Genomic DNA, 24,910 nt, shown 5'->3' with positions numbered 1-24,910 from the left:
ACCCATGGTTTCCAAAAATGTGGTATATTTAACAAACATTATGGTTGAATAGTACACATATGCATCCATTAATGTAGGGCTTGAATTTTCGTAAGCTAACCTTTAGCATAATCCAAGTACTAAATTGTCGGTTTAAAGATCAAAGGAAACATACATACTTGCACGTAAATGTACGGACTACAAATCAGGAAGGTTTTAATTTTGCACCTGGCCTCTTGATATTCATATACATGACCTTGGTCGCTATATTAAGCTTCCAATTACTCATGGACTAATAGCTGGGTGGCTTACAGCTTTTGCGGTTCGACATCCGGTAGCCGAATTCCACACAATGAGCCTCATTTAGTGCGAATTCTTTACCCAAAGGCGCGAAATGGTACACAAGTAGCGACCTGTGGGCTTCGCGCTTCGTAGGGCAGGGGGGCAACGGGCTATTGTCCCAGCTCGCAAGTTCTGTGGCCTACAACGGAAGCACGGTCGCGCGACAGTTCATTAAAGCGCCCAGCGGCCGTAGGTTCTTCCTACGACGGCGCGAAAGCAGACGGACAATAGATAAGGGAGAGCAGAGCGGAGGAAAGAAATAATTGCCAAGCGGAGGGAAAAAAGCTGCGGAATAAAAAGCCGCACGACGGGAAATGTGAGAGTCTGTCGTCCAGGTGTGGAGTGCTATTAGCGAGCTATCGGGTTCCGTCGGATCAGATACAGAGCCTCGTTAGTCATAACGCGTGGGAATTCGGTACTTTATAGTGCATCTATTTGCCAGGCGTGAAACTCAGCTGAGTGAAGGTAGTGGTGTTAGTTGGCCTTTGAGCCTTAAGCCAAGTTTGAAATAACAGTTTTATGCATTTGATGGGAAAATACTATTGAAAAGACGTAGCCTACTAACCAAGAATAGCATTACTTTAAAATCAGTGCAAACTGGTCGAGAAAAGGTATTTTTTTCTCGTTTGTAAGCATGACCAGTTTCTTATTCGAATAGAATCTAGAAAAAACTGTTTGAGTTAGAAACAAATGCGTTACATTGTGCAGTTTGTACAGCGAATGTTGGAACAGGCCAAACACTATTACCTCAGAAGAAATATAACACAAACTACTTTACAAAACATAAAAATGGCGTAAGAGTGGTGAGTTTTTAGATCCATAAATATGCACATTAAGTGTGCCTTATACGATAACAGCTGGGTGATATTCACAAGCAAGTTATTAGCGGTTTAGCACGAAAGGCCACAGTAATGTAATCGGGCGAAAGTGGTGAACTTTTGCGCAAGCCCAGCCCTGCACTAAGTATACGTTAAGTACATTTATCCTGCTGGTAACATGCCTCGCAGGTGGCCAATCAAAAGGCTGCTTTCATGTCAGGTGTTGCTGCAGGAGCCTACAAGATCAAAGGCATTAACCGTGCACCGAAATTACTTTTATCTAATCGGATTATACAATTTCATGTATGACATCAATGGGATTAGGACACATGGGGTAGCAGCAGGGCAATTAGTGTGATTTGCCAAGCAAGCTACTTTGACGTCATTGTCTACGTAATTATCGCGCCGCGGTTATGGAACCTTTTGTTGTTGGATACCGAACGTACGTTCGTGGTCTGTTATCGCGTGGATTGTTTGGTAATAATAGGTTCAAATGTTTTTCAGATATGCCTCCTAAAATCAATACGTTTCATCAAATTATTGGGAGAAATTAATAATCTCTTACCTATTTAAGTTGCAGCATGTCTTACTACTGGTGTATAACACTAAGCAAATCATAAATTTAAGTTAGTGTGCAGTTGCATAAAGAATGCTACGAAATGTAAGAAAACTAGTTAAGACGAATATTTATTTTCAACAAAGAGGTTTTGACAGCTTTACTAAGTTAGGGATCCAAAATTTTTATGACAGCTTTACTAAGAATAAAACTGCAATTCGAGTAGTTATGCGATGTTGTCGTTTGTACTATTGCAATGGCGACCCTAGATCAGGTTAATATTTTAAACCAGTAAATTCCTAAATGACAAACTTTTCTTGTTTTCAGTGTACACGTTTTATATTATTGTAATGGCAAACTTTGTTAAGGTGCGATTTTAAGTTCGTAAATTCCTTACCCTGGTTTTAGTTGAGCGAACATAAAAAGGAGAAAACACATAGTTTCGAGCAATAGTTTTTAATAGTGGCGTAAAATTTTCTAGTAAACAAAAAATACGTGAAATATTTCTAAACGGACAATCCCAGCGCCTAGCAATTATCGCCAGCTGTGCTTGGTACACCTTCTGTCATTCTTCGCATTTCACACCGAGAGAACGGTGTCGCGCCCACAAAAGATCATTCAAAACAAGAGATACCGATCGGGCAAGCTTTTCAGTGTTTAATCAAGTGAATAGCGCGTGAAATCTGCCAACTCCCGTGGGGTTTTGCCGTCCGTGCAGCGCTAGACTTCGCCCCTATAATGCAGTGGTGTTATACCGACACCCGATCAAATCGATCCGCCCCTTGTGTTACGCGCGTGCGTTAAAATAGATTGCGGTGTAATAAAACCTGAATATCGAACCACGGTCGATCATTGTCGTATGCTGCAAAGCCTGAGTGCTTGTATATTGTTGTTGTTTCTGTTTGTGGACAGAATTTACATATTTATGATTTTTATTTTCTATTTGAATAAGATATTAACGGCGCTACGTAGAAAAAACATGCATTTAGTTGAAAATGTTAAAATTTTTGCGTAGTATCAAAACGGTGCAGAGTTTTAATGACATCTAATTGTTTTTTCAGATTTGTTAAACGTATAATAACCTGCAAACAAAAAATGTCAATCAAACAAACCCAGCCTGCAACCAGCGCCCCCAAGCGGCAATCGCGAAAACGTAAAACAAAGGCATCAGAAGCAGCATCCACTGAAACCTGCAACAAACGCATGAAGCAAGACACCAACGTTCAATCTTTTCAACAACATCAACAATATTCAATGTACAGCGACCCAAACACAAGTATCGCGCCCTTTGACGTAACTCTGACGTCACTGGCTACGTCACAGCCGGTTATTACGTCGACGCCAAAGCGTGTGACGCGTCATCAGGAGAAACTATGGCGTCCGTGGCTCCCAACTGACCACGAGGTGGCGCGATACAAGAAGATGCTCAACCGCCGCCACACAGGGGCGCAACGGCAACAACAAAGACGCCGCGCTCATCCGAACCACGGTTACCACGGTTACCCGCAATCACCGTTGCCACAGCAGCAACAAGTTTACCCCGGTAACTTTCCGTCTCCAGCGTTCAGGACTGCGCCCCCTGCTACCACGACCGGATACCATGTTAACCCAACAACCAATCACATGCCGGAAAAGCGCACGTGGTCACCCGCAGTTCAAGTTGCCACGGGGTACGAGTTTTTCAAGCAACCAGTAAAGTAAGTATTTTAGCGAAGTTATAAACATTCTTAATGACGACTGGTTCTATCGCTTTTTTAAGCATGACTATTCTAAAAAGATTCTATTTGAATGAGGAAATGATAATGCCCCAAACCTTAAATATAATGTATTTTTTCGAACATTTTTGTACTTGGGTCGATTCTGTTCGCCGCGGGACTTAGATATTGACTTTTTAGATATTATTAAAAACACTGGACGGAAATCGGAAATTATGGCGGTCCGCTTGCAGTTTAATATCTGTTAAATTTCACCTTCAAAGGTCATATAAGTGTCAAATTCAATTTTAGTGAAAGCGAGGTTCTCATCGAATATCTGGTTATAATTGTAGCCACCGCCCTACTAATTGCGACAAAACCAAGCTAGCTTACAAAATCTTTACCTAATTCAGCTCAGTTACGCCGAAATAATAACACATTAGTGTAGATGTGGCCTATATTAAAAATAGTTGCCTATACTCTTTGAAATTCTGTGAGAATTTTTGATAGTTTTTCGGTGGTCGGGTACTTGAAATCGCGAGGAATTAATCCTATGCGTTGTAGTAGAGGACTCTAGTTATCGAACTGACATCTGCTAATCATCAAGTATCGCTTAGGTTGTCGTACCGTGGGAGAATAAATTTTCAAGCACTTGTTAAGCTTGTTTCAAGTGTTGCTAGCCAGTAAGCGCTTAAGACCAGCCGCGGGCTTTTTTCATGTGGGACCGCTTTTTATCAAATCTTGAGCGGAAATTGGAACAGCATTAATACGGATTATTGTTATCGAAGTTCCTAGTAAATCCGGATACGTTTTGTAAAAAAAATATTTACGTATATATGAATTCTATGGCCGAAGATTTAAAATACCTAAAACAATACAAAACGAAGTTTTTTAACACTGTTGCTATTTTAAAGTGTAAATAACAAACCCAATTAATAAGAATATAATTTTAAAAATGCAATCACAAAAAAACGACGTTTTTAAAATGGCGATTGAAAGTTTTTCCATTTTCCAGAATTTTCCCACGTATAATATTCTGTCGCAATTTTGCTGCAAAAGGTACAAAAATAAAATGGCGTGAAAAATCAGCCGTTGACGTAAAGCAGCTAAAAAAAAAAACAGTCGCTTATTAGTGAATTATGCATGTGTGCAATATAGGTTAGCCATAAAATATTCATTGTCTAATAACTGCGCATGCAAAACCGGATTTTTTAAATCCATATCTAATCTCACGTAATCACATCACTGCTACGCTATGATATCTATGTAAACAATTTTCCTATGCTTACTTGATTTAACATTTTTTTTCTTTTTTAGACTGATGTGGCCAAAAAGCAAAGCCCACGACTATATGTTCCGTGAGGGCCAAAAACTACTCAAACAGTTGCCCTTCCAAGCAGCAATAGGCCTCTATGACGACACAGACAGTGACGCGTCAGAGCAGAACGAAGCCTTTATGACGTCACACACATTTGCGATGAATAAGAATTTTGTCAACAATCTAGCCGTGGTGCAGAATTAAATTGAGTTTATTATTGTTCCGTCCATTTTCTTGCCATTTTTTCTTTATATTTTTCGTTATATTATACGTGAAAAAAGACAAAACGGCGTGGTGAAATCCTTCAGCCTTTTTAAGAGCAGAAATGAATATTTGAAAAACTAATCGCAGTAAGCATATCTAGCCACTGGAGGGATTCGAACCCACGAGATGAGCCTTTTCGGGATTTTTTTTAGCCTACGCCTTGCCATGTGGTAATGCTTGGTGACTGTCTGATCCCGTATGACGCCTTCAATGGGCCTGGCGTACTATGATTTCTATATGAGTGTGCCGTTATCGCTGGTCTGCATGAACGTTTCAGGGGTGATCCCAGTTATGAATTTGTGTTTGTTTTAAAAACTAAGCACAATGAATTTTCCTTGCTCAAAAAAAAAAAGAATTTGCAGACAAGTCTACATGAAAGTTTAGGGAATTTGCGGATCAGCTTTAAAAGTTTAGCCCAAACTTAAATGCTCAATCTCCAAGTCCAGTCCGACCTTGGTGAAATTAAATGTCCGAGAAGGTTTAAAATTTAGGGTTAGTTTGAGTAAAATTACAACACAAAATAGCCGAGTGTGAGGTCAGACCGGAACGAGCCAGTTTTGTTTAAACCAAAGTCAGTCCGTAAAGTCGGATCCAGTTTACAGCTCAATAAATCAGTTGACTGCCAATGTTCGTAGTCCGGTTTGATTTGTTCCAGCAATGCTAAAAATTAGTCAAATAGTCCAAATGACTGTAGTTTGTTCTTTTTTCACCCCTTTTAAAAAAATTATCGAAGAATAAAGATCATAAGGTATAGTTTTTTAACCATGAATGGGCTGCACACTGCAAAGCATTCCAACATAATCAATCACTTCTACACGCAAAATGAAGTAGGCAAGGAACAAATGCTTTAAAGCTGTAACTTGCTATATAGAGTTGTTATTTAAAACTGGAATCAGAGAATGGGATTAAAATCCTTTCAATCAAAAGATCACAGTACGCCAGGCCCATTGAAGGCGCCATACCGAATCAGCCGGTCACCAAGCATTCACCACCATATGGCAAGGCGTAGGCTAGAAAAATCTAGCCTGCGGTGAGATTCGAACCCACGACAGGAGTCTTTCCGGGACTCGCGCTCTACCAACTGAGCTACACAGGCTCAGTGGAGAATCCGCCGAAAGTCGAATCACAAGCACCGTTGCCTGCCTCGTATGCTGCACATTTCAATCAAAAGAATTTCATTTTTAAAAATCAGAAATGGAATGGGATAAAATTCGCAACTACTTCAGGTATCAAGCATTTTGTAACAAACAGTACAACTTGTACAAAGTGGAATTTGCTCCAAATTTGCAGTAGGCTTTTTGACCACAGTATGGCATAAGATTTGACTAGATTCTGCCCTCTAGTGATCCATTGCACCAAGGACGATGACCGCCGAAAGGTATAATTTATAACTTATTTAACAACATGTACCTACTGTTTCTACATTAACCGGTTAATTGCATATCATAAGTCTACAAAATTGGTTTGTTAGGCCATTAACCGGACAAGTATGTACATACAATATAAAGTAAATGGTTTACAAACAAAACCTGCTACTGCCAATCTAACGCTTTGTACAGTGTTTCAAAAACAAGAATGAATTTATTACACACTACGCAAAAATGACACAAAACATAAACTATAATACAGAAAGATAAACAGTTTCAACATCCGAAGGTTTAAAAGAAAGTCGTCTTTGCAACAGCATTGGTGTTAAGTATGAACTGCAAAAATCGTACAAGTGTTAAAGATAATGAGTATTTTCGTTTGATAGCACCGTATTTTTCATTACACACATTTGTTCTCTAAATCTCTATTAACCAGTTCGTGTATCAGACTAGGTCTTTTATGACGTCACACACGCATGAGATGACGAAAAAAGACAATAAAATGGTTCTAAATTGCAACGTGATTTAGTCAGGGTAAAAATAAGTTAGTGGCTATGTACTCTTATTCTTACAAGTATTTTAAAACAGCAATTTACCAGTAGTTAAGCTCTGCTATACCAATAATTGCCATGCTCTGCTATACCAATAATGTATACCAATAATTAGGCCAATTGGAAAACGCGTTAGGAGCTACAATCTTTCTTACCTGTTGTATGGTGAAATAAAAAGTTACTTCTTGCAGCATGGGCGGTTGCATTTGCAATTCTCTGGATTGCACTTGCATTTGCTGCAGTCCTTGCATTCCAGGCATGTACAATTTCCAGTCTCTGCCGAAACAAAAGAGAACCAACTACTACAAGTACTTAAAGTTGAGTCAACCAAATATTTCTGTCAAAAACTACATTAAATACCTTTGGATGAAGAAGTTTGTTGCTGAAATAAAACTTACCGGCACACTTGCATGGATCCATTTTTCACAAAGAGTTTCTGCAGTTTTTCAACGTAAATCAAAGCTCAACTGAAAAGTAGTGAATTGGCCTTTGAACACGAAGAGTCGACATTTGTTTCTGTTTTGCACACGGCACGGTTTTAAAGGTTTTTAAGGGTTTTTAAAGCATCAACAATATTTAGTACTATATTATGTTTTTATCGTTGCAAAATTCAATTATCCTTTGAAATGTTTCATGCAATTTAAAACTATTTATATTTAGCCCAAAATTGATGCATTGGATAGTGAAAATTAAGGGATATTTTTAGTTTTGTAGATTTAATAAAAAAAAGTTTTTACATCCACCCCTCCTTTAAAGGTGTCACGTGATTTTACGAAATCCGTGCGCAACGTAATTTGCACACGGTACTTTGATGATCATGGTGGTGCCAAATTTTCCATGCCTTGATCTATATTAATCAATTAAAGCTTCCAGTTCAAACATTTTCAGTACTTTACCTCCAACACAACAGACAATTGGTCTTAAACAAGGCGTTCTGGGGCAGTTTGAAATTAGGTCAGGTCCAGCAACTGGCTACTTAGCTATAGCTTACCTTTTTTTTATAAAATACTGACCCAAGCCCTTTTTTAAGAAACCTAAGTCTGAACCAGCTCTGTACCGGCTGTAAACTGAATATTAACCACTTTTCCTTGGAACGAGATTTAAATACCTATATATATATGTCACAACAAGAGTGGGCGGAACATCAGACAAGAAAGACACAAACGAAGAGATTTAATACGTTAAAATTTTCTTCCAACCAACCCAAAAAACTATCGTTTTTGGTACCCACCAACTATTGTTTAAGGCGCAGGTCGACAAGTCCATTGCCAGACGATGTAATACTTCAGTAGTTCTCAACCGGTGAGTAATTTACTTTAATTTTCCATGCGGTTTGTAAATAGACACTTCATCTCTGGGAATAAAACCTGTCAAGTTGATAAAATACCCAATGTAAAAAGATATTTGCATGGTTTAGCACAGGGGTGGGGAACCTACTTAGTACTGCGGGCCGCATGAATTGCACAACATTTTGCGGCGGGCCAAATATTTATTTATTTTCAAATTCCGTGTAAAACTACCCAAGGGACACAAGTGGTATTATATTTCATCGCTCCAGATTTGATTTTTTCTTTGCTGGTACATGTTTGCAAAAAAACAAGGCATACAGGTTTATCACTTATTTCGACTAAAAAATAAGAGTTGGAACACCCTAGCTCTATTACTGATCTGTTTGTTTTTTCAATGATATGTTTGAAATACCAACATAAGGATCGCACGTTAATAGCTCTAAAATCAAAAAATAACACCACGTGACAAATGATTTGTTACTGCAAGAAAAGGCAATCGAGTGACTGTTACGTCACAAACATCGCAAGTGGTTTAATGCGTGGCATTTTTTTTATAAGTTTGGCGTCATAATGTGGAATGGGAAGATTAGCAATAATGTCGAAGTAATTTTTAGGAAATATTTGTACATAAACGGTTTTTTTATGCTATGTTGTATACTTTAACAAAAATCTAAAGCGGGCCACATTGAAAAGGCATTCCCCACCCCTGGTTTAGCATCTACTATGTAGTATATTGTGGAGAAATAAAAATGTTTTGAAATGTCAAGTAAGAAATTAGTTGATAAAAGTTGGAAACCACTGCTTTACTTAATAACGTGCAACTGCTTGGTTTGGAGTTGGACCACAATTTATCTACGAATTTACTAAAAAAAATGGGAAACACTGATGTGAAATCCGGGTGTCCACACAACACAAAAAAAGCTAGGAGAAAGTTCTTTTTATTTCGACATTTCAACAATTCGCATAGCAATATGTTTGATGGCATTATAAACATAAACAAATCCACACTTATATTGTCGAGGTCGGGGCGCGTAAAACGCGACGAAACAAAAACTAAAAAATACAACCACTACATAACACGTGTTACAAAATTAAACTAAATACAATTATCGTTAGAAATTGTTTTACATTCTACACACTGAAGACTACATATTAAAAGTTGTACAACATATTTAGCACTAAAACCATGGTGTTAGATATTTAGCTTTAAATGCTTGTGATACGATGCAATCCAAAATCCGTGTTGTTACTTTTGTGCTTAGAATTACATTCTTTGTGACAAAACCAACTTCCCATTTGCACATTGACACAAAAAGATGCTTCAAACTTAGTTCATTTGCTTCCAACAGTAGAAATAATAAGTGCAGTTACGTCACGTGGTTATGTCACGCTAGAAAATGCGTTCAAACGTTTTTTCTGCTAATTAAAAAATCCTGTTTATTTTCATTTCATTTTAAAATTTTTGTTTGAAGTTTTGTTTTAAAACAGTTTAAAGCCGAAAACGATTTGACTTGAACTTAAAGCCAACAAATAGCAAATGGAGGGAAAGCCCCTTGGTTGCAACTGGTCACGGAAGATTGCACACACATAAATATTCGGAGAGTGCAGAAGAAAAAGCAACATAGGCAGTTGTGCAGTGCAAATAAATTTGATTAAAAACTAAAAAACGCCATTTAAGCGTTTTTCATGATTTCACAAATGTATCGAACAAAGAAAAAGTGCTGACGTAATGGTTTTATGGATGACGTGCAAATTTTTGTTTCCGAAAAAAAATGTTTCATTTTTACCGATAAATAAGTGAATAAATGGAACATAAGCACATGATTGCACAGAAGGTTTTCAATGCACAGAAAAGTTGTGGAAGAAAGTGATTACAAAGCAGTTTGGCATTTTTTGTGCGATCGTACAGAACTTGATTTTCTTACGACGACACAAGTCGCATTTCGCCATTTTTATGAAGTAATATTGCACCAATAACTCTAGTCGTGATCCGCCAAAAATTCACAAACGGTTGGACATAAAAAACACACGACTTCAGTTACATATCCGTATTTGGTACCGCGGCGTGTTTACACAACTGAGTAAGAACCAAATTTTAGATACCTTAGATATTAAGAACAAAACTCTTACAGAAGGTGCAAAAAAATATTACAAACTTTCCTTTGAAAACAGCTTTACAAACACTTATGTCGAAACCAACTTGCAACTTTTGCAGATTTGGTCCAAAAACCATTTACATATAGAGATCATACATCCGTCACAACACACCATGACGTAACCGCAACCTTGTGACGTAGGCTTGATGGAATTGCAATGTTAGACTACCCTACGAGACTCACAGTTAACACATGACACACAACGCTATATGTGACGTCACCCCTACGACGTAATTGCTACGTAATAATGCTTTCAATCCGAGTCGTAGAATTGGTGTGCTGTTGCTCCGTTTGTCAGAGGAGTTTCATCAATTTCGTTTCTGCAAATTATTTATTGGCAATTATGTAAGAAAGTTTTAGTGTGAAAATTTAGTTTAAGGATTAAAGGGCGTGTTGACTGGGATACTGTAAATTAGTAGTTGCCTTATTGCTGATAGTTTCAAACAAATAAATATATAATTCCCTCTTCAGGTGTCAGCCAAGGGCGCAATAGAAAACCTAAATTGCCCCTTTTAAATACCGGCATCAATCAGCCACAATATGTGTATGTTAATAAGCACCTATTTTTTTCAAGTCTTTTGTCACACATCAAAGGGTTGAGGATAAAAAATACATATTTTTCTAGTAGGCATAAACTTTAAGCTGAGGGACGGAATTTAGCCTTAGTGTATATACTGGTGGGCAGTGGCTATATATTTATGTTATTCTCTGTCAAATTGTGTTCCTGTTTTGCTTGATGCTTGTGGGCTGGTTTGTTTTTCCCTCTTGATGATTCAGTACTTATGTGCTTATTTAACAAGTGCACAAAAATACAAAAAATATGGTTGATTAACATTTGTGAAATTGTCTGATTAATACAGCTATGTTTTTACCCATACAGCACATCTTCATCTGAATCATTGAGTAACGTGAATCCTGTATCTGCCCGGAAAACTGGTTCTGTTCAAATTCAAAAAGGCATAAAGTAACATATGGTTTGCTTTGGTTAAATGTTCCTCTTTAAAGGAAGCAGTGCTTGAAAGTTATACAGAATATTTACAAAATGTTGTACAAGTTTCGAAAAGCTGCAATTATTAAAAAAACTCATTGCATTATTACCTGTTTATAAAGTTTCTAATTTTTTTTTCATAGTTTTAGGTTAATAGTTAATGACTGATAAACAAATATTCAAATACGAACAAGATGTACCTGGCCCAGAATTTTCAGATGGGGAGTACACAAATGCCAGTGTATATGTGTAGAAGTTGAGAAGTCCATAAAAGCAGACAAACTCAGCAGGTGATGATGGTATTAAGGAAAGTAATAATTCTAAAGTAAAACTGTGTAAATAGTTAAATAGGTAATTTCTTTGGGCAAGTTTTTGAAAAAGTATCATTGCAGAGTATGTTGTCAAAAATGTTACCACCAAAAACACAATGTTTATTGTTGTTGTTTATGTCTTTTTAGATTTAAAAAATCACCGGCAAAATTAGCAACACCACAATTCAAGTGTGCAAATGCACGACAAAAAAAGAGTTTTTTTGTTTACACTATTTGTGCCCTATATAGTTCAAAAGGATATAGTTCTTGTATTTTGTTGATATTTCTGCCACAAAGTTGTCTTGTAAAACTTGAGTTCCGAACCGAAGTACCACGATAGCAAAACTGCAAAAACAAACAACAAACTGGTAAATAATTCATAACACACAAAATACCTTTACAGCTATAATACTGTAGTTGAGCTATGCCAAACAGCTACGTTTTTTATCACAGCAACACAAAGCATTTCAGTGGCACACGGTATTGATCTTTTAAGGCAGGGGTGGGTAACCTGCGGACCTTCATTAAAGGTTGTGCGGCCCGCAGAGACGCTTGGATTTCAACAGTACTGGCAAACGAGTCCAATTATTACATATTTTTGAGCTGTTTAATACGCCTGGTGCTAGTTTTCTGCAATCTGGCAAAATGTGGCTAGAATCAAATACGAATTATACTTGTAGTTAAGCATATTTGGTAAGAAACAAAACAAAATCACTTTGTGTTATGCACATGTGCGGCCCGCGATCCAATTTTGACATTTATAATTGGCCCTACAGTAACAAAGGTTGCCCACCCCTGTTTTAAGGGGTGGCCAACCCATAGTTAATGAGATACCAGTGGTACACAAGGTACTTTCTAAATTTAAAGGTGTAAAGAAACTTTGTCTCAATCACTACTATGTTTGTTTCTACTACACTATGTCCCTAGTATTTTGTCATACACACAACCTCATTTTTTAAAGTCACCCCATATTTTTTAATAAATGTTGCTATTTGGATGCAGTATTTCAACTAAAAGTTTATCAAGATTTTACTGTGCATTTCTGATGTACGCTGTGTGCCCCAAGATTGACCGTTAAATTATTTATTTATCAAAACTAACCAGTGGGATCATCAAACCATAGAAAAAACAAACAAACATCACATTTTCATACCTGACTGCCACAACGCAAGCAGTTATTCCAGTGAGAAACTTCAGTCTTAAGTTGTTGTATGGATTTGAATGAAGCTCAGAACACGCTCGTACCAAAAGGAATCCAAGATAAAGAAGATAAACTCCTCCAATGAGAAAGAAAAACACTTTCATTCCCTACACAAAGCAAGGTAACCATTGGTTAAAAGAAAAAAAAAACTTCTAATATGTATTAGACACGGATTTGATTAGAAGCCTGGAGTGTTTCATAGTACAGGCCTGTTGAAGTATGAACTTTTCAATAGAATTTTGTTGTAGGGGTTTCAACTCAATATTATTATCATTGGTGTATGTCACAAGCAATAAACCATATGCATTGTTCACAAACTTCTATAAGCTCAAATGGATTTAAATTTGACATGCTTTGGGGGTAAATTTTTTAGGTATCTTTCTCAGGCTGATTTTTATGTTTTTTGGTTGATATATTTTTGTCAATTTTTTTTAAAGACTTACCACAAAGTTTTTAATATCCACTCTAGTTTGATAAGTTGGATCCAATAGTTCATTGTACCTGTTTAACACAAAAAAACTTGTTACTTACTATTGCAGAATATGAAAAAAGGGTTCAACTTAACTACTTGATGTTATGACGCACTGCAGTAATACAAATAGGAAAATATCCAAAATGGCTTGAAGTAGTTAAAAGATAGACTATTGCCATGGCTTGTTACATACACCTTTTTAGATATTTTTTTGAAAAATTAAGGTTTTAATTTCCAATTTCAAGCCTCTTAGTATTTCCTGTTCTTTAATGTAGCATCTTTCGGTAATTTTTTTGTGTTTATTTTGTAGGACATTTTATCATAATTCAAACTTTGCATACAACACACCGACTTTGCACTTTGGATAAACAAGTTTTTCACAAAATGGTATTGAATGAAATATATTTACTGTTGCCAAGATCCAAGAGTGATAGCAGCCAGCCACAGTAATCCACATATTACAAGCTTGGGAAGATAGAATGAGAAGAATGGGCGTTTTTCAGAGGATTTTCGAATTCCATGATATACACACAACCAAAACAGTAGCAACATACACAAAAATGTTGCCTGAAAAAATGCACAAATGTAAAGTTTTTATGTTTTTTTTTCTCAAAAGATAAGTTTGTTTAATGAGGTATTTTATGTTGAAATTTTTTTTAAAAAACTCAATCTTTGAACTTAGAAAAACTGCAAACATAGCATTTTTTGATCAAAAGAATGGGACGAACAATATTTGTTTAAAGTAGCATGTAGCAATACAATACACAGAAAATATTTCTAGTGTTGACCAGATAAATATACTGTTTAGGGCAGTTGTGCACAATCTTTTTGCTCCTGCCAGTAAGAACAAGTTCTTAATGTACTTCAGTGTTTACTAATTGTGAATACAAGGTCAAACAGCTGGAAGGGTTTGTCTATTTGCCCTGTCAACTGTTATATAAACCTTCTAGACTTAAAAGTCCTTCAAAGCCAGTTATCAAGGTCAAACATCAAGCAAAATATATTTTATGTCTGTCTGTGCATCTGTTTCTCTGTGTGTGTGTCTGTATGCTTTGTGTGTGTATGTCTTTGCGTGTATGCCGGTGTGTGTGTATCTGTGTGTGTGTTTCTCTCTTTCTCTCTCTGTGTGTGTATCTTATTGTGTGTGTGTCTGCCTCTCTGTGTGTGTGACTGTTTCTCTGTGTGTGTGTCTGCGTATGTCTCTGTGTGTGTGAAACCGTTTCTGTGTGTATGTGTCCGTGTATGTCTCTGTGTGTATGTGTGTGTGTCTGTGTATGCCTCTCTGCGTGTGTGTGTATCTGTGTGTGACTATTTATCTGTGTGTTTGTCTGTGTATGTCTCTGTGTGTATGTGTGACTGTTTCTGTGTGTGTGTGTCTGCGTATGTATCTCTGTGTGTGTGACTGTTTCTGTGTGTATGTGTCTGTGTGTATGTGTGACTGTTTCTCTCTGTGTGTGTGTGTGCCTGTGTATCTCTTTGTGTCTGTGTATGTCTCTCTGTGTGTGTGACTGTTTCTCTCTCTGTATGTGTGTCTGTGTATCTCTTTGTGTCTGTGTATGTCTCTCTGTGTGACTGTTTCTCTGTGTGTGTGTGAAACAGATTGTGCATATCTGGTTTGCGGTAAGTGCACTATTCGGTACATATACTTCCTTTTTATCACAAATAGAATTCAGAACCAACCTGGAACATTGCATCTAGCATTCCAGGGACCCAACTGTTTACCAAGAAACTCAGAGGAAATATAGGGTCTGAAATGGACAGTATTTTAAAAAGTGGAAACTCATAGTTTAATTGTTGTGAAGGGAACTATGCTTACCATCATAGAGCAGCAACAACGGCAGAAGTAGAGACATCCATTTTTGCTCGATTGTCCAATTTCGAATGTGATATTTTCGTAAACCGTGAGCGAACATACACTAAAGTAAAAAATTTCAAAATGTTGTTTACTGCCTTGGGTACACAATTCACATGTTTAGAACAGTTTCATAACTTTACACTGCAGTACTTTACTATTAGTCAGCAATAAATTTAGTGATTTTGATAATGACTATGAATCATATATTCATTAAAAAAACACTATACACTTTTGTGAAACAGAACTGTGTGGTCAAATATGATGCATAATTTTAAAGGCATAATGTACTATTTGCTACCACATAAAAAAAACTTACCGTCACAAGAAAAGTCACAACCAGAAAGACAAACCGGAACCAGATTTCAACTTGAGTAAATGTAGGATTGAACATTTTAAACTGTAAAAACACATAGTTTTAAATTTCTGGTAATTTAAACAAACTTTCTCATGGTTTGATCCTGAATTTATCTTTTTTAGTATTATCTTTTATTTTTTTATTTGATTACGACCTTTAATTTATCTTTATTGCAGTAAGAGCCATAATTACAAAAATCTACTCTACTTAACAGCTAAATAAGCTACTATTTACATGTGCCATTAAGATAAATATAACTCTTTGAAAACAGTAAGTAATATTCTAAACATATTTCAAAAAATAAAAATTGTTAAATTTCAACCATTGATGCAACAAATTAAAAAAACACTTACAGAAAACATGACATCATCAACCGGATATCTCAAGTTCTCCAATCCAATAAACTTTATCTCAAGCTGGAACGCTGAATATTCAAGGTAACCAAGATGTAGAACAACGATCGGTTCACACCAACCCTGGCTATAACAAGATAATTTGCGCTGTCGACTGTGTTTTTCCATTCCTTCTGACCCAGCACCATCAGGACCAAACGGGAAAAATAGCACCTCCATTGTAAAGTTTTGCGAAAATGATGCACCTATGAAATAAAATTGTAAGGTCAACTGCAAAGGTATTTAATTTGACCAACAAGTGCATTAGTTTAATTCAAGTACAAAAACAGATGTGATAAGCTGCAGACAGAACACAACCTATATTTCGATCTATAATGTCTCATCAGTGCAGCTGGTGACGGGAGATACGCCGTGTGAACTAATGCAGGCTCTTATGGCACTCAAGTTTGGAGCATCAAACTTTAAGCCATGCCTCACCAATCTGTTCGATGTGCACTGTCTACAGCTTATCAAGTATTGGCTCAATGATTTATGCTGATATTTGTGTGCTGTAAACTATAAACTCTATTTTTCTAACTGCAAGTCTTTGGTTCAAGTCAAATTCTGCAAAGAGCAGAACAAGGTAATCATAGAACACATAACAGTCATTTAAGCGTGGTTACTTTTCTATCTGGTCACAGCAATAGGTAGAGATATAAAATGTTGCATAATGAATGAATACCTGTGGGATTATTAACATGAATGTGGGAAAGCAGCCAGATCTGCTGATTGAAAGTTGTTAAAACTGGTGATGCAAAGGAAAATGGTCCAACCTAAAAAACATGGATTTGTTTTACATCAAAATTGAGGTAGGTTACTGACCTATACATGTATATGTGTTCAAAACTGTTAAAACTTTTATTAATAAAATGATTTATTGGTTATGTTAGCTGTCAATTCTTTAGTGAAAGTTTTTGTTTGAGCCTACAAATGTTAATATTATTATCTCATTTTATTTTATGGATTTATTATGCATACAAACATAGAGGAACCCATTTATTTGTATAATCTGTTAAATAACAAATTTATTCTAAATCCCAACCATAGTCATCGTTGATAAAAAGTAGTTACAAAATTCAGTTAATTGCATAAATAAAGCTAGGCAAAATAGTTGGCGATTAACCAGACTTGTGTGCAGACCAATGAGAAAAAAGTTGTACTTACCGACATGGACTTTGGTTTTTGTTGAAATTGTGTAGAGTTGACATTTTTGGTTGAAATGATTGAGGGTCCTGGAAACAAAATTGGCAATAAAACAATAAAAACTACTTGTCCTTTTCAGTAGTAATACAACACTTATTGTTTTCTTTACAAGTATGTTGTATAATAAAGATTTTGAATAATTTGTTTGTCAGCTATAAAGGCACAAAAGTCACCACATAGCCCCTGATTCATGCTGATCAGTTGATTCGCATGTATGTATGCTACACTGTCCATACTAGAGGCTAGAAGTTTTAGACATTAAAAAAGTGTTTTTAAAAATTACATAAAAATTAATGCTGGAATTCGGGACATCTGGAAACCTATACACTGCAATCTTGCACTAACTTTGCTTATTACACATTGTTATAAAAGACTATTTTCTTACCTGCTAAACCAATCAGCACAGTAATCAGAAAGCTGAATATAAATGTTGCAAAGACAATAACAAACTGACGCTTCGATAGTGAGTAGAGTCGCATTTGTATAGATCTGTAATAATTTAACTACATTTAAACACGTGTAAAGGTAGATAGTGTTAATACAAAAAAATGCAATTTTAATTACATACGTAGTATTGCAAAAACTACAACCTACGAGTCCATTTGCTAAAAACTCCTTCAGAACTTGTGGTTTTTTTTTTTTCTTTTTTACTCTTTTTATTGGAAGATAGGTCAGAAATCCACGTTAAGTTTCGCCACGTTATACCATTTTTGGAAACGTATTTGTACAACGGAAAGCAAATAAAAATTAAACTAATAAATCAGAATTCAATAACTTCTTGCTTCAATTGTGACCAGTCATGTGGAACGATTTCGCACACACGTGACCTGAAAAAAATGTTAAATTAACATCAAGATCATACTAACCTTCCTTTTGGTTTTTGTCCGAGACGATCAGCAATAACACAATCTGGAACAACGTAATTTTCAAAGTCTTGATAAAGGCGCTTTCCATATGTTATGTAGTCCTCAAATGTGGTCTTTGCTTCGCTGAGTCGGTCGTACAGAGTTGGCTGACTGAAGTAGTGATCATCAGACCTTTCTTCCTCGCTGTCATCATGTAAATATACTGACATTGTTGACCAGTTATTATAGTTTTTATCTAGTGGCTTATAAACAAAACAAACAGTAAAACACAAATTGAAGCATTAAAACAGGGGGTAATCCGAACGCCTGCCTAACACATTAGGTAAAAAGCTCTTGCTATCTTACACTTAAAAACCAAGCAAAAAGAATTTAGATTTCTGCAATTAATTTGCTATTATGAAACCCTATTCCATCATCTGTCACATCTACTACACTGTAGCTTGTGAAAGAGCAAAAATAGCCACTAACACATATCTCACGTTAGTCCAGTCGACGTTTATCGATCTTTCTGCCTACAATTGACGTAGCTGCCCAAAATCAATTATTCATGGAAAAACTATATACGTTATACTCGTGCTAAAATGATTCCGCTGACCAGTTTCACCTGCCATTAAGTGATGGAACAACGAGGTAATTAACACAGAAAACAGTTGGACGTAAATTACCATTGTCCGAAAGTGAAGTAATCTGTAAATGGATGCGGGCAGTCATTGTATTTTAATTATAACAGCTAGTGCAACACTCGGTGCTAAACAGATTAACGTAACAAATATTGTCCTTTTTCTTAGAGTGTGTTCATTTGGTAAATAAATCAAACTGCTAAAAAATCTCAACCCAACAACAAATAAATAAATGCGCTGCGGTCATCCAACCAATGCTGAAAACAGCATGCGACAAATTGCAAATTTAACAATTAAAATGCCGTCAAGCTATAATTAAGATGGACAAACAAAGTTCCTCCGAAAGTAAAGAAGAAATGAATGTATTCTCCTATCAGCCTTTGCTGGAGGTTTCACGTAATCAATTGCTTCATATAAGTGAGACTTTACGACCAGATTATTGGCTTTCCTTTGTTTTTTTTGGCAAGCGTTTGCGATGTGTTTTTGTTTACAGGTCAAGATGTGCAATCAAGAGTTAACTGTGAGATAAAAACGTTTTGTTCCGAAGTGGAAAGGCTGTTTTTGACTGGAGACAAACGTTTTTCAGAAGTAAGCTGATTGCAATTAACTTTCAAGGCAAAGTACTACTAAGAACACTTACAAAAATAACATGAATATGTTTGGTATTTTCAGCACTAATAAGCCTGTCTAACTTTGTGTGGCCGACGTTTTATGCATTTTTACGAAAAAGATAAGCTTTATTTAGATTTGAGGATTACAATGTGAAAAAAGAAAATCTTTAGACCAGTGGTTCCCAACCTTTATTCAACGAATTCCTCCCTTAACAATTCATTCCTCCCCAATGGTGGATGCTAAACCATATAAACATGATTTAAAATTTGGTCTTTCATAAACTTTTGTGTATGAACAGGTTATGTTCCCAGAGCTAAAGTGTCTATTTACAAACCACATGTACGAATTAATGTAAAAATCACTGCTTTAGACGGTGCCAACATGGCAAATGTGTTTTTTTAACCTGCTAGGAAGACCAGGAACCAAAAGAAAACAATTACATGGAAAGTGCATTACTGGACGACTTTCCTGTCAATGAGAAACACAGCAACTTTCTTGAATGTCGTTCCGATTCGGGTTGGGACTCTAACCTAAGCACCCCAGAACAACTGCAACAACACGAAGACCTAGAAAAACTTTTGGACCATGAAGTAACCTTACTGATGTACTGGGCTTTGGTCTTATGTAATCGTTTAATGGATTGACCACAATCGGGGCTTGGAAAAGTTTATTTCAACTGCTACAGTTGCGAAATGCTTGGTGTTTGTAATTTTTTCGTTCTTTGTTTTTTTAAGCATGTGGGAATTGCGCGAAAAACTCTTGCAACACCTTGGCCTGAATAAAACCAAACAAAAACATACACTCGGTTTTGAAAATACACAGCTCAAAATGTGCGAAAATTTGTTTTGATAAATTCGGTTGTAATTTTTTTGAAGAATTATCTGTGCGCGACTTAGTAGCATTGACGCCGTACAGAAAAAAACCTGCAAAAAAGCTTGCAACATTACCAATAAACAACGAAAAAATTCGACCAGTTAATTGTAACGCCCACACACATGACAGAACCATGTACACAAAGAGCGATCAGAAACAGTTTGTATCGCTAAATTTCTTCGTCTGCTACTCCGTTTTGAACATGATTTGCATCAGTGACATCAGTCCTAGATTTTGTCACAACTTCGGAATACGCATCAGGCGGCGTGTGTTCGTCATCACCGTTTCTCGCTATTTCGAAGTTTAATCTCTCTTCAACCGGTGTGTCTTTGTACTGTTTTAATTCGTTGTGGCCGTTGTCCGTTGGATTAAAGTCCGTAATTTCAACGTCGTGCTCATCGGACAAAACCGACCCGGCGTCGCCGTTCATATTATCTGCATTAGAACTTTTACACAAGTTATGCGAATTTTCTACATCACTAATTTTGTTTGAATCGTGGGCCTCCGGTGACCGTACAGATTTGATGTGAGCTTTAATATCTGGTTCATCAGCTGGGTCCACCGAATCCTGTTCTTCGATGTCCAGCCTTGAATTAGCATCATCGGTGGCAAGACTAGTATTAGTTCTATCGTCCCATGCATCACCAGAGTTTCTTCCCTTGTCCCAAGTATCATAAAGCCCCATGCTCTCCTCAGTGGGTGTGCCTGGGGACCTAGGTACAGACTGCATGGACTCGCTAGTAGGGGTACCCGGCGAACCCACCTTACTCTCATTTATACCCTCCCTAGCACCAACGCTATCATAGTTTGGACTGACCATGCTATCGGCTTTGTGAAAACCGATGTCGCATATTTCGGGGTGCGTCCTGTCATCCACATCTTCATCGTAATCAAGCTCGCTTGTCCTATCCATATTACTTTCATGGTCACTTACCGATGCTACATCGTTTTCGATATCAGAAGGATTTTGTTCATCTTCTGAATTTTGACCTGATTCACCTCTAATATAACCCCTCCTTTCATCTTGGTCATCATCGTCATTGACCCCATCCGACTCCATAGGTGAATCCATCAGCTGTTTGCTTTCATAGTCTTGAATTATTCCTTGGTAGTGCTCCAAGTCTTTTTTAGTGTCAGCCAGTTGTTGTTGTAGCACTTGGATTGTGCTTTGCATTCCTTCAACCTCTTCGTCAAGCTGGATCACAAATTCGTTGAGCTCTGGAGATAGACAATTTTTTAGTTCAAAAATCTCATACATTTAGTTAACAAAAAAGTAATCGAATTCACCTATCCAGTAGTGTGATTTACATATATAGTTAAAGATACAAATGATCACATATTCTTATTGCAAAACTTCATGCAATTTGCATGCATCTATGAGAATTGGTCGTTATATACATTATGCTGGACAACAAAAGCTTAGTTAGCATGCATAAGTTCTTGACCTATTATAGGGTACAGTTTGAAATTTAGTGTGTAAATAAAAGAGTTTGTGGTTATCTGGTATGCAATTAAACGGAATTGCATGTTTTACAAAACTTCAAAGCAAATAGTATGTTTATAGGTGTGCAAAGAATTTGCGACAGGTCTAGTCTAAAACAAAATATTTAGATAAACATCAAATTGACAAACTGTTCAGGCGCACCATCTTGGCTGGCTTTCAGCTCTTCGCTGTACTTTTTTTGAAGAGCTAATTCTGCTTCAAGTTGTGCAGACTTGCCCTGAGAAAGCTGTCGTCCGAGTTCTTGGTTTTCAGCAATTAATGTTCGACACCTTGCCATCAGTTTCTTTCCATTTTGACTGAGACACAAAAAACTTTTTTTCAAAACTTGTTTCACACAAACTTTTCTCGTACATGTGTTTTATTTAGATGTACTGCAGATATCTGCACTATCTTAGGTAACCTGTTGACATACTTCACAGAGCACTTTTACCAATAGAACAGCCCTTTTACAATGATTCATAAAAACTACGAATAGTTAAGTAGAGTAAATCTCGGTAATCCGGACCAGTTTGGACCAAAAAAACAAAGTGAAATTGGCGAAGTTCCGGATCAACCGATGTCAATTAGTTAAAGCCTTTACAATTTCACATTACAATTTATTTGTACCAGAAGTTTTGTCCAAATTAGGCGAAAATCTGGATTAACTAATCCTGGTTTCACTGAGGTTTTCTGTACATTTAAATGGCAAAAATAGAAGCATTAAACAATGAAAAACTCTATAGCAAAATTGAAACTTCACCCAAACAGCACATTTGGTAAAAGTGTTTGTCCAAGGAAGCCTTCCATCAGTAGTTAAAAGAAGTTATTGAACAAAGTGTCTGCCAACCTGTCTGGGGTAAATTTCCATGCACTGAGTTCACTCTGTGCTTGTTCCAGTTTGTCTTTCGTTTGCTGCAATTCCTCTCGCATTTTCCCAAACAGAAGATTGACACCCGGGTCGAGATTAGCTTGTCGCAGACTAAGAATAGCAGCATCATCCTGCGTCTTTTTCATTACACTGATCTGAGCCTGTAAAATGTATACATGTGTCCAGTTGGCAACAGAGGTTTGTCGTCCAATTTGTAACTACTTTGCAATGCATTTACTGTATCATTCTCATTCCTTTATTTACAAAAAAGGCATTAACACACAATGAAAGAGTTGACCGGGCATTTTTGCACTACAGTTGCAGAAAGAGACGTATTTGAAACATCATTGGCATTGGAGATACATGAGGATTTCAGTAAAATGACTTACAGCATAATCTTGAACTTCTTGCTCCTTGCTTGCAAGTCTCATTACCAGTACATTCTCTCGTCGACTTGCCTCTGAGTTATGATTCTTTTCTTTCTCTTCACATTCTTCACCTGCAAGATGGGGCCATGTTTATACAGCTGATCATTTTTCAAGTATTTTGCATGAGTTTAAGTGACTACAACACTTTGGGTGCATTTTTTTAAACAATGGGCAAAAGAGTTCAGAAACAGAAGATTCTAGTTGATTGTATGTCAATTTTGCCGAGCTTATTTATTCCAAAAATCGCAAAATACATATATATTACTATTTTCTTTTCTAATCATGATCAATAAGGAATTAAGTATGCAACCTTAAGATATGTATGACTATGTGGCATGTAATTAACCAGAATTGTCTGTACCTGCTACTTACAAATTTGCTTTGACAATCAAATATAGACTTATTTCTAAAAACTACACCATCATTGACATGTGGCTTTGTTTATGACCCGATCAAAGATTGCATTTTATGCACAAGTTTGGATATAATATGCAACAAAACTGGCAAACACAACCATGTTTACCAAAAAGGTGGTAGAGGGCAACCAAATGCATGTAAATTAATTGTTTTCATCAACTGTTACCGGTTGGATGAAAAAGGTGGAATTACTGACACTGACATGTCCTTCCTAGAATTAAACTGACAATATTGCTTTTTGTGAACATTATACAGCTTGGGTGGTGTTGCAACACAACCATTAAAATACAATTGTCTAGTGTAGAAAGTACATGGGACAATGAATAAAAGCTATGCCATAGTAACAAAGGATATCGGATAATGTCCTATGCAATGGGTTATTTATAAAATTAAGGTAATTGATTTACTTCTTAACACAAACAGCTAGCATCAACAATTTTAAATACATTTACCATTTTGTTAGGGTCTGCCTCCAACCTAAGGTCTTCATAATCATTTTTTTTTACAAATAGTAAACACGCCATAACTACAAACTTGTTTAAATTTGATGTGAAGCTGTTTAAATAGAACTGCCATTCAATAATGGCCTAATTTTTGGCATAGGAACAAAAATTTCCAAATTAAAATACATGATGTATTCATTTTACTATTATGTACAGACAAATCTTGTTGACTGCATAACCAATAAGACAAGCTGTTATGCAATTACTGAGATAAGCAAGTATGCAACTAACAAGATTTGGCTTTACATGTATGATATGTGGTGCTAAGCTGACATGCTTTAAAAACGAGTCCGCAGAGTATGGCAGTTGCACTTTTTTATTCTTAGGGTTGTATGTGGAAATTTTGCACCAAAGGCATTTAATTGTCTGGCCTTGACCTCTATCGCTTGTTTTGTGCCTACTGAAATTGATATTGCTCCCGGACTTAAGGGCTTTGAAAGCCGCACATAGGACATATTGGTCATGCAAGCCCAAGATCTCGTCGGGAACTGCCATGTTCTGCAGACTGGCTTAAAAATAGGTTTAAAGTATATTGAACAAAAATAACTGCTTTGCATATACAAGAAAATATATTTACATAAAGACAATAACTATACACCAGCCATCATACCATGAACAAGCTGCAAATGTACATGACGGTTTTCACGATTTTCAGGTCATTGTACTTTTGCTGCATTGGCACTTGAAAATATAAATTTGATCTCATACTGTTACTTGCACTTGCGCCACGCTAGTTTATACCACCGATCTCCAGTTTCTATTGTCAAGCACTGGTCGCTTATGTTTTGTCAAATCGCGGTGAGCTCCAGTCTATGCACTGGCAATGTTGGATGCGAAACTCTGGTGTCACAAAATCAACGTTTCATCAGGTTGTAAACAGTTACCTCCTTGCGTTGCGAGTTTGCCTTCCAATATAGCAACATATTCTTGCTGTTTTTGAAATTTTTCCAGTAAATCTTCTTTGCTCAACTCCGATATTTCTTCTTTTTTGATCCTTTTGCTTGGTGGAGGGCTCAAATCGCCCATTTCGGGCATATGTTGGTGTTATCAAGAGTTTTTAATGTTTCCACTTACAAACACTAACAAAAGCATCGATAATTCTAAAAAATACATCAGGTATAATAGGGTG

General features: G+C 36.6%; 4 protein-coding genes, 1 long non-coding RNA gene and 1 other non-coding gene across 8 annotated transcripts; 2 read left to right on the top strand and 4 right to left on the bottom strand.

The window, feature by feature from the left end:
* Positions 1 to 644: 644 nt before the first annotated feature.
* Positions 645 to 4,994, top strand: LOC145233474 (uncharacterized). The gene is made up of 2 exons (XM_080098200.1): positions 645 to 3,392; positions 4,707 to 4,994. The coding sequence occupies exons 1-2, from the start codon at positions 2,734 to 2,736 to the stop codon at positions 4,909 to 4,911; spliced, it is 864 nt and encodes a 287-aa protein (XP_079954326.1). The 5' UTR covers positions 645 to 2,733; the 3' UTR covers positions 4,912 to 4,994.
* A 999-nt stretch (positions 4,995 to 5,993) lies between these two features.
* Positions 5,994 to 6,067, bottom strand: Trnas-gga (transfer RNA serine (anticodon GGA)). Its single transcript has one exon. It is a non-coding gene; the product is annotated as a tRNA-Ser (tRNA).
* Positions 6,068 to 6,532: 465 nt separating this feature from the next.
* Positions 6,533 to 7,394, bottom strand: LOC145232909 (uncharacterized). Of its 2 annotated transcripts, none has more exons than XR_013860951.1 (3): positions 7,250 to 7,394; positions 7,045 to 7,165; positions 6,533 to 6,674 (listed from the first exon to the last, which is right to left on the bottom strand). It is a non-coding gene; the product is annotated as an uncharacterized LOC145232909 (long non-coding RNA). The 2 variants fall into 2 exon arrangements; XR_013860952.1 differs by having other exon boundaries at positions 7,288 to 7,391.
* A 1,706-nt stretch (positions 7,395 to 9,100) lies between these two features.
* LOC145233187 (transmembrane protein 181-like) lies at positions 9,101 to 18,240 on the bottom strand. 2 transcript variants are annotated; one of them, XM_080097864.1, is made up of 15 exons: positions 17,978 to 18,240; positions 17,497 to 17,600; positions 17,073 to 17,140; positions 16,591 to 16,681; positions 15,870 to 16,114; positions 15,478 to 15,558; positions 15,123 to 15,222; positions 14,987 to 15,054; positions 13,716 to 13,873; positions 13,278 to 13,335; positions 12,787 to 12,941; positions 11,896 to 11,978; positions 11,523 to 11,612; positions 11,207 to 11,273; positions 9,101 to 10,654 (listed from the first exon to the last, which is right to left on the bottom strand). In XM_080097864.1, exons 1-15 carry the CDS (start codon positions 18,184 to 18,186, stop codon positions 10,588 to 10,590), a joined length of 1,644 nt encoding a protein of 547 aa, XP_079953990.1. In that variant the 5' UTR covers positions 18,187 to 18,240; the 3' UTR covers positions 9,101 to 10,587. The 2 variants fall into 2 exon arrangements, with proteins under 2 accessions (XP_079953990.1, XP_079953991.1); XM_080097865.1 differs by lacking the exon at positions 17,978 to 18,240 and adding an exon at positions 17,706 to 17,775.
* Positions 18,241 to 18,805: 565 nt separating this feature from the next.
* Positions 18,806 to 20,010, top strand: LOC145233431 (uncharacterized). Its single transcript, XM_080098153.1, has 3 exons — positions 18,806 to 19,014; positions 19,091 to 19,185; positions 19,620 to 20,010. The coding sequence occupies exons 1-3, from the start codon at positions 18,918 to 18,920 to the stop codon at positions 19,851 to 19,853; spliced, it is 426 nt and encodes a 141-aa protein (XP_079954279.1). The 5' UTR covers positions 18,806 to 18,917; the 3' UTR covers positions 19,854 to 20,010.
* LOC145233430 (uncharacterized) lies at positions 19,860 to 24,910 on the bottom strand. The gene is made up of 5 exons (XM_080098152.1): positions 24,666 to 24,910; positions 22,823 to 22,932; positions 22,413 to 22,594; positions 21,728 to 21,882; positions 19,860 to 21,300 (listed from the first exon to the last, which is right to left on the bottom strand). Exons 1-5 carry the CDS (start codon positions 24,814 to 24,816, stop codon positions 20,252 to 20,254), a joined length of 1,647 nt encoding a protein of 548 aa, XP_079954278.1. The 5' UTR covers positions 24,817 to 24,910; the 3' UTR covers positions 19,860 to 20,251.

The sequence above is a fragment of the Phallusia mammillata genome, chromosome 6, assembly GCF_965637545.1.
Source record: "Phallusia mammillata chromosome 6, kaPhaMamm4.hap1.1, whole genome shotgun sequence".
NCBI lineage: Eukaryota > Metazoa > Chordata > Ascidiacea > Phlebobranchia > Ascidiidae > Phallusia > Phallusia mammillata.
The sequence above is the reverse complement of the archived record's forward strand: the minus strand, read 5'-3'. Positions and strand labels throughout refer to the sequence as shown.

Coding starts and splice junctions, on each gene's coding strand:
- LOC145233474 (XM_080098200.1), top strand. CDS start 2,734: ATGACATCTAATTGTTTTTTCAGATTTGTTAAACGTATAATAACCTGC. Junction 3,393..4,706: donor TTTTTCAAGCAACCAGTAAA/GTAAGTATTTTA, acceptor TTTCTTTTTTAG/ACTGATGTGGCCAAAAAGCA.
- LOC145233187 (XM_080097864.1), bottom strand. CDS start 18,186: ATGTCAGTATATTTACATGATGACAGCGAGGAAGAAAGGTCTGATGAT. Junction 16,115..16,590: donor TCATGTTAATAATCCCACAG/GTATTCATTCAT, acceptor TTTATTTCATAG/GTGCATCATTTTCGCAAAAC. Junction 13,874..14,986: donor TGCTAGATGCAATGTTCCAG/GTTGGTTCTGAA, acceptor GCATTTTTTCAG/GCAACATTTTTGTGTATGTT.
- LOC145233431 (XM_080098153.1), top strand. CDS start 18,918: ATGGACAAACAAAGTTCCTCCGAAAGTAAAGAAGAAATGAATGTATTC. Junction 19,015..19,090: donor TAATCAATTGCTTCATATAA/GTGAGACTTTAC, acceptor TTTTGTTTACAG/GTCAAGATGTGCAATCAAGA. Junction 19,186..19,619: donor GAGACAAACGTTTTTCAGAA/GTAAGCTGATTG, acceptor TTAACCTGCTAG/GAAGACCAGGAACCAAAAGA.
- LOC145233430 (XM_080098152.1), bottom strand. CDS start 24,816: ATGCCCGAAATGGGCGATTTGAGCCCTCCACCAAGCAAAAGGATCAAA. Junction 21,883..22,412: donor TGGAAATTTACCCCAGACAG/GTTGGCAGACAC, acceptor TTTGTGTCTCAG/TCAAAATGGAAAGAAACTGA. Junction 21,301..21,727: donor GCTGAAAGCCAGCCAAGATG/GTGCGCCTGAAC, acceptor GTCTATCTCCAG/AGCTCAACGAATTTGTGATC.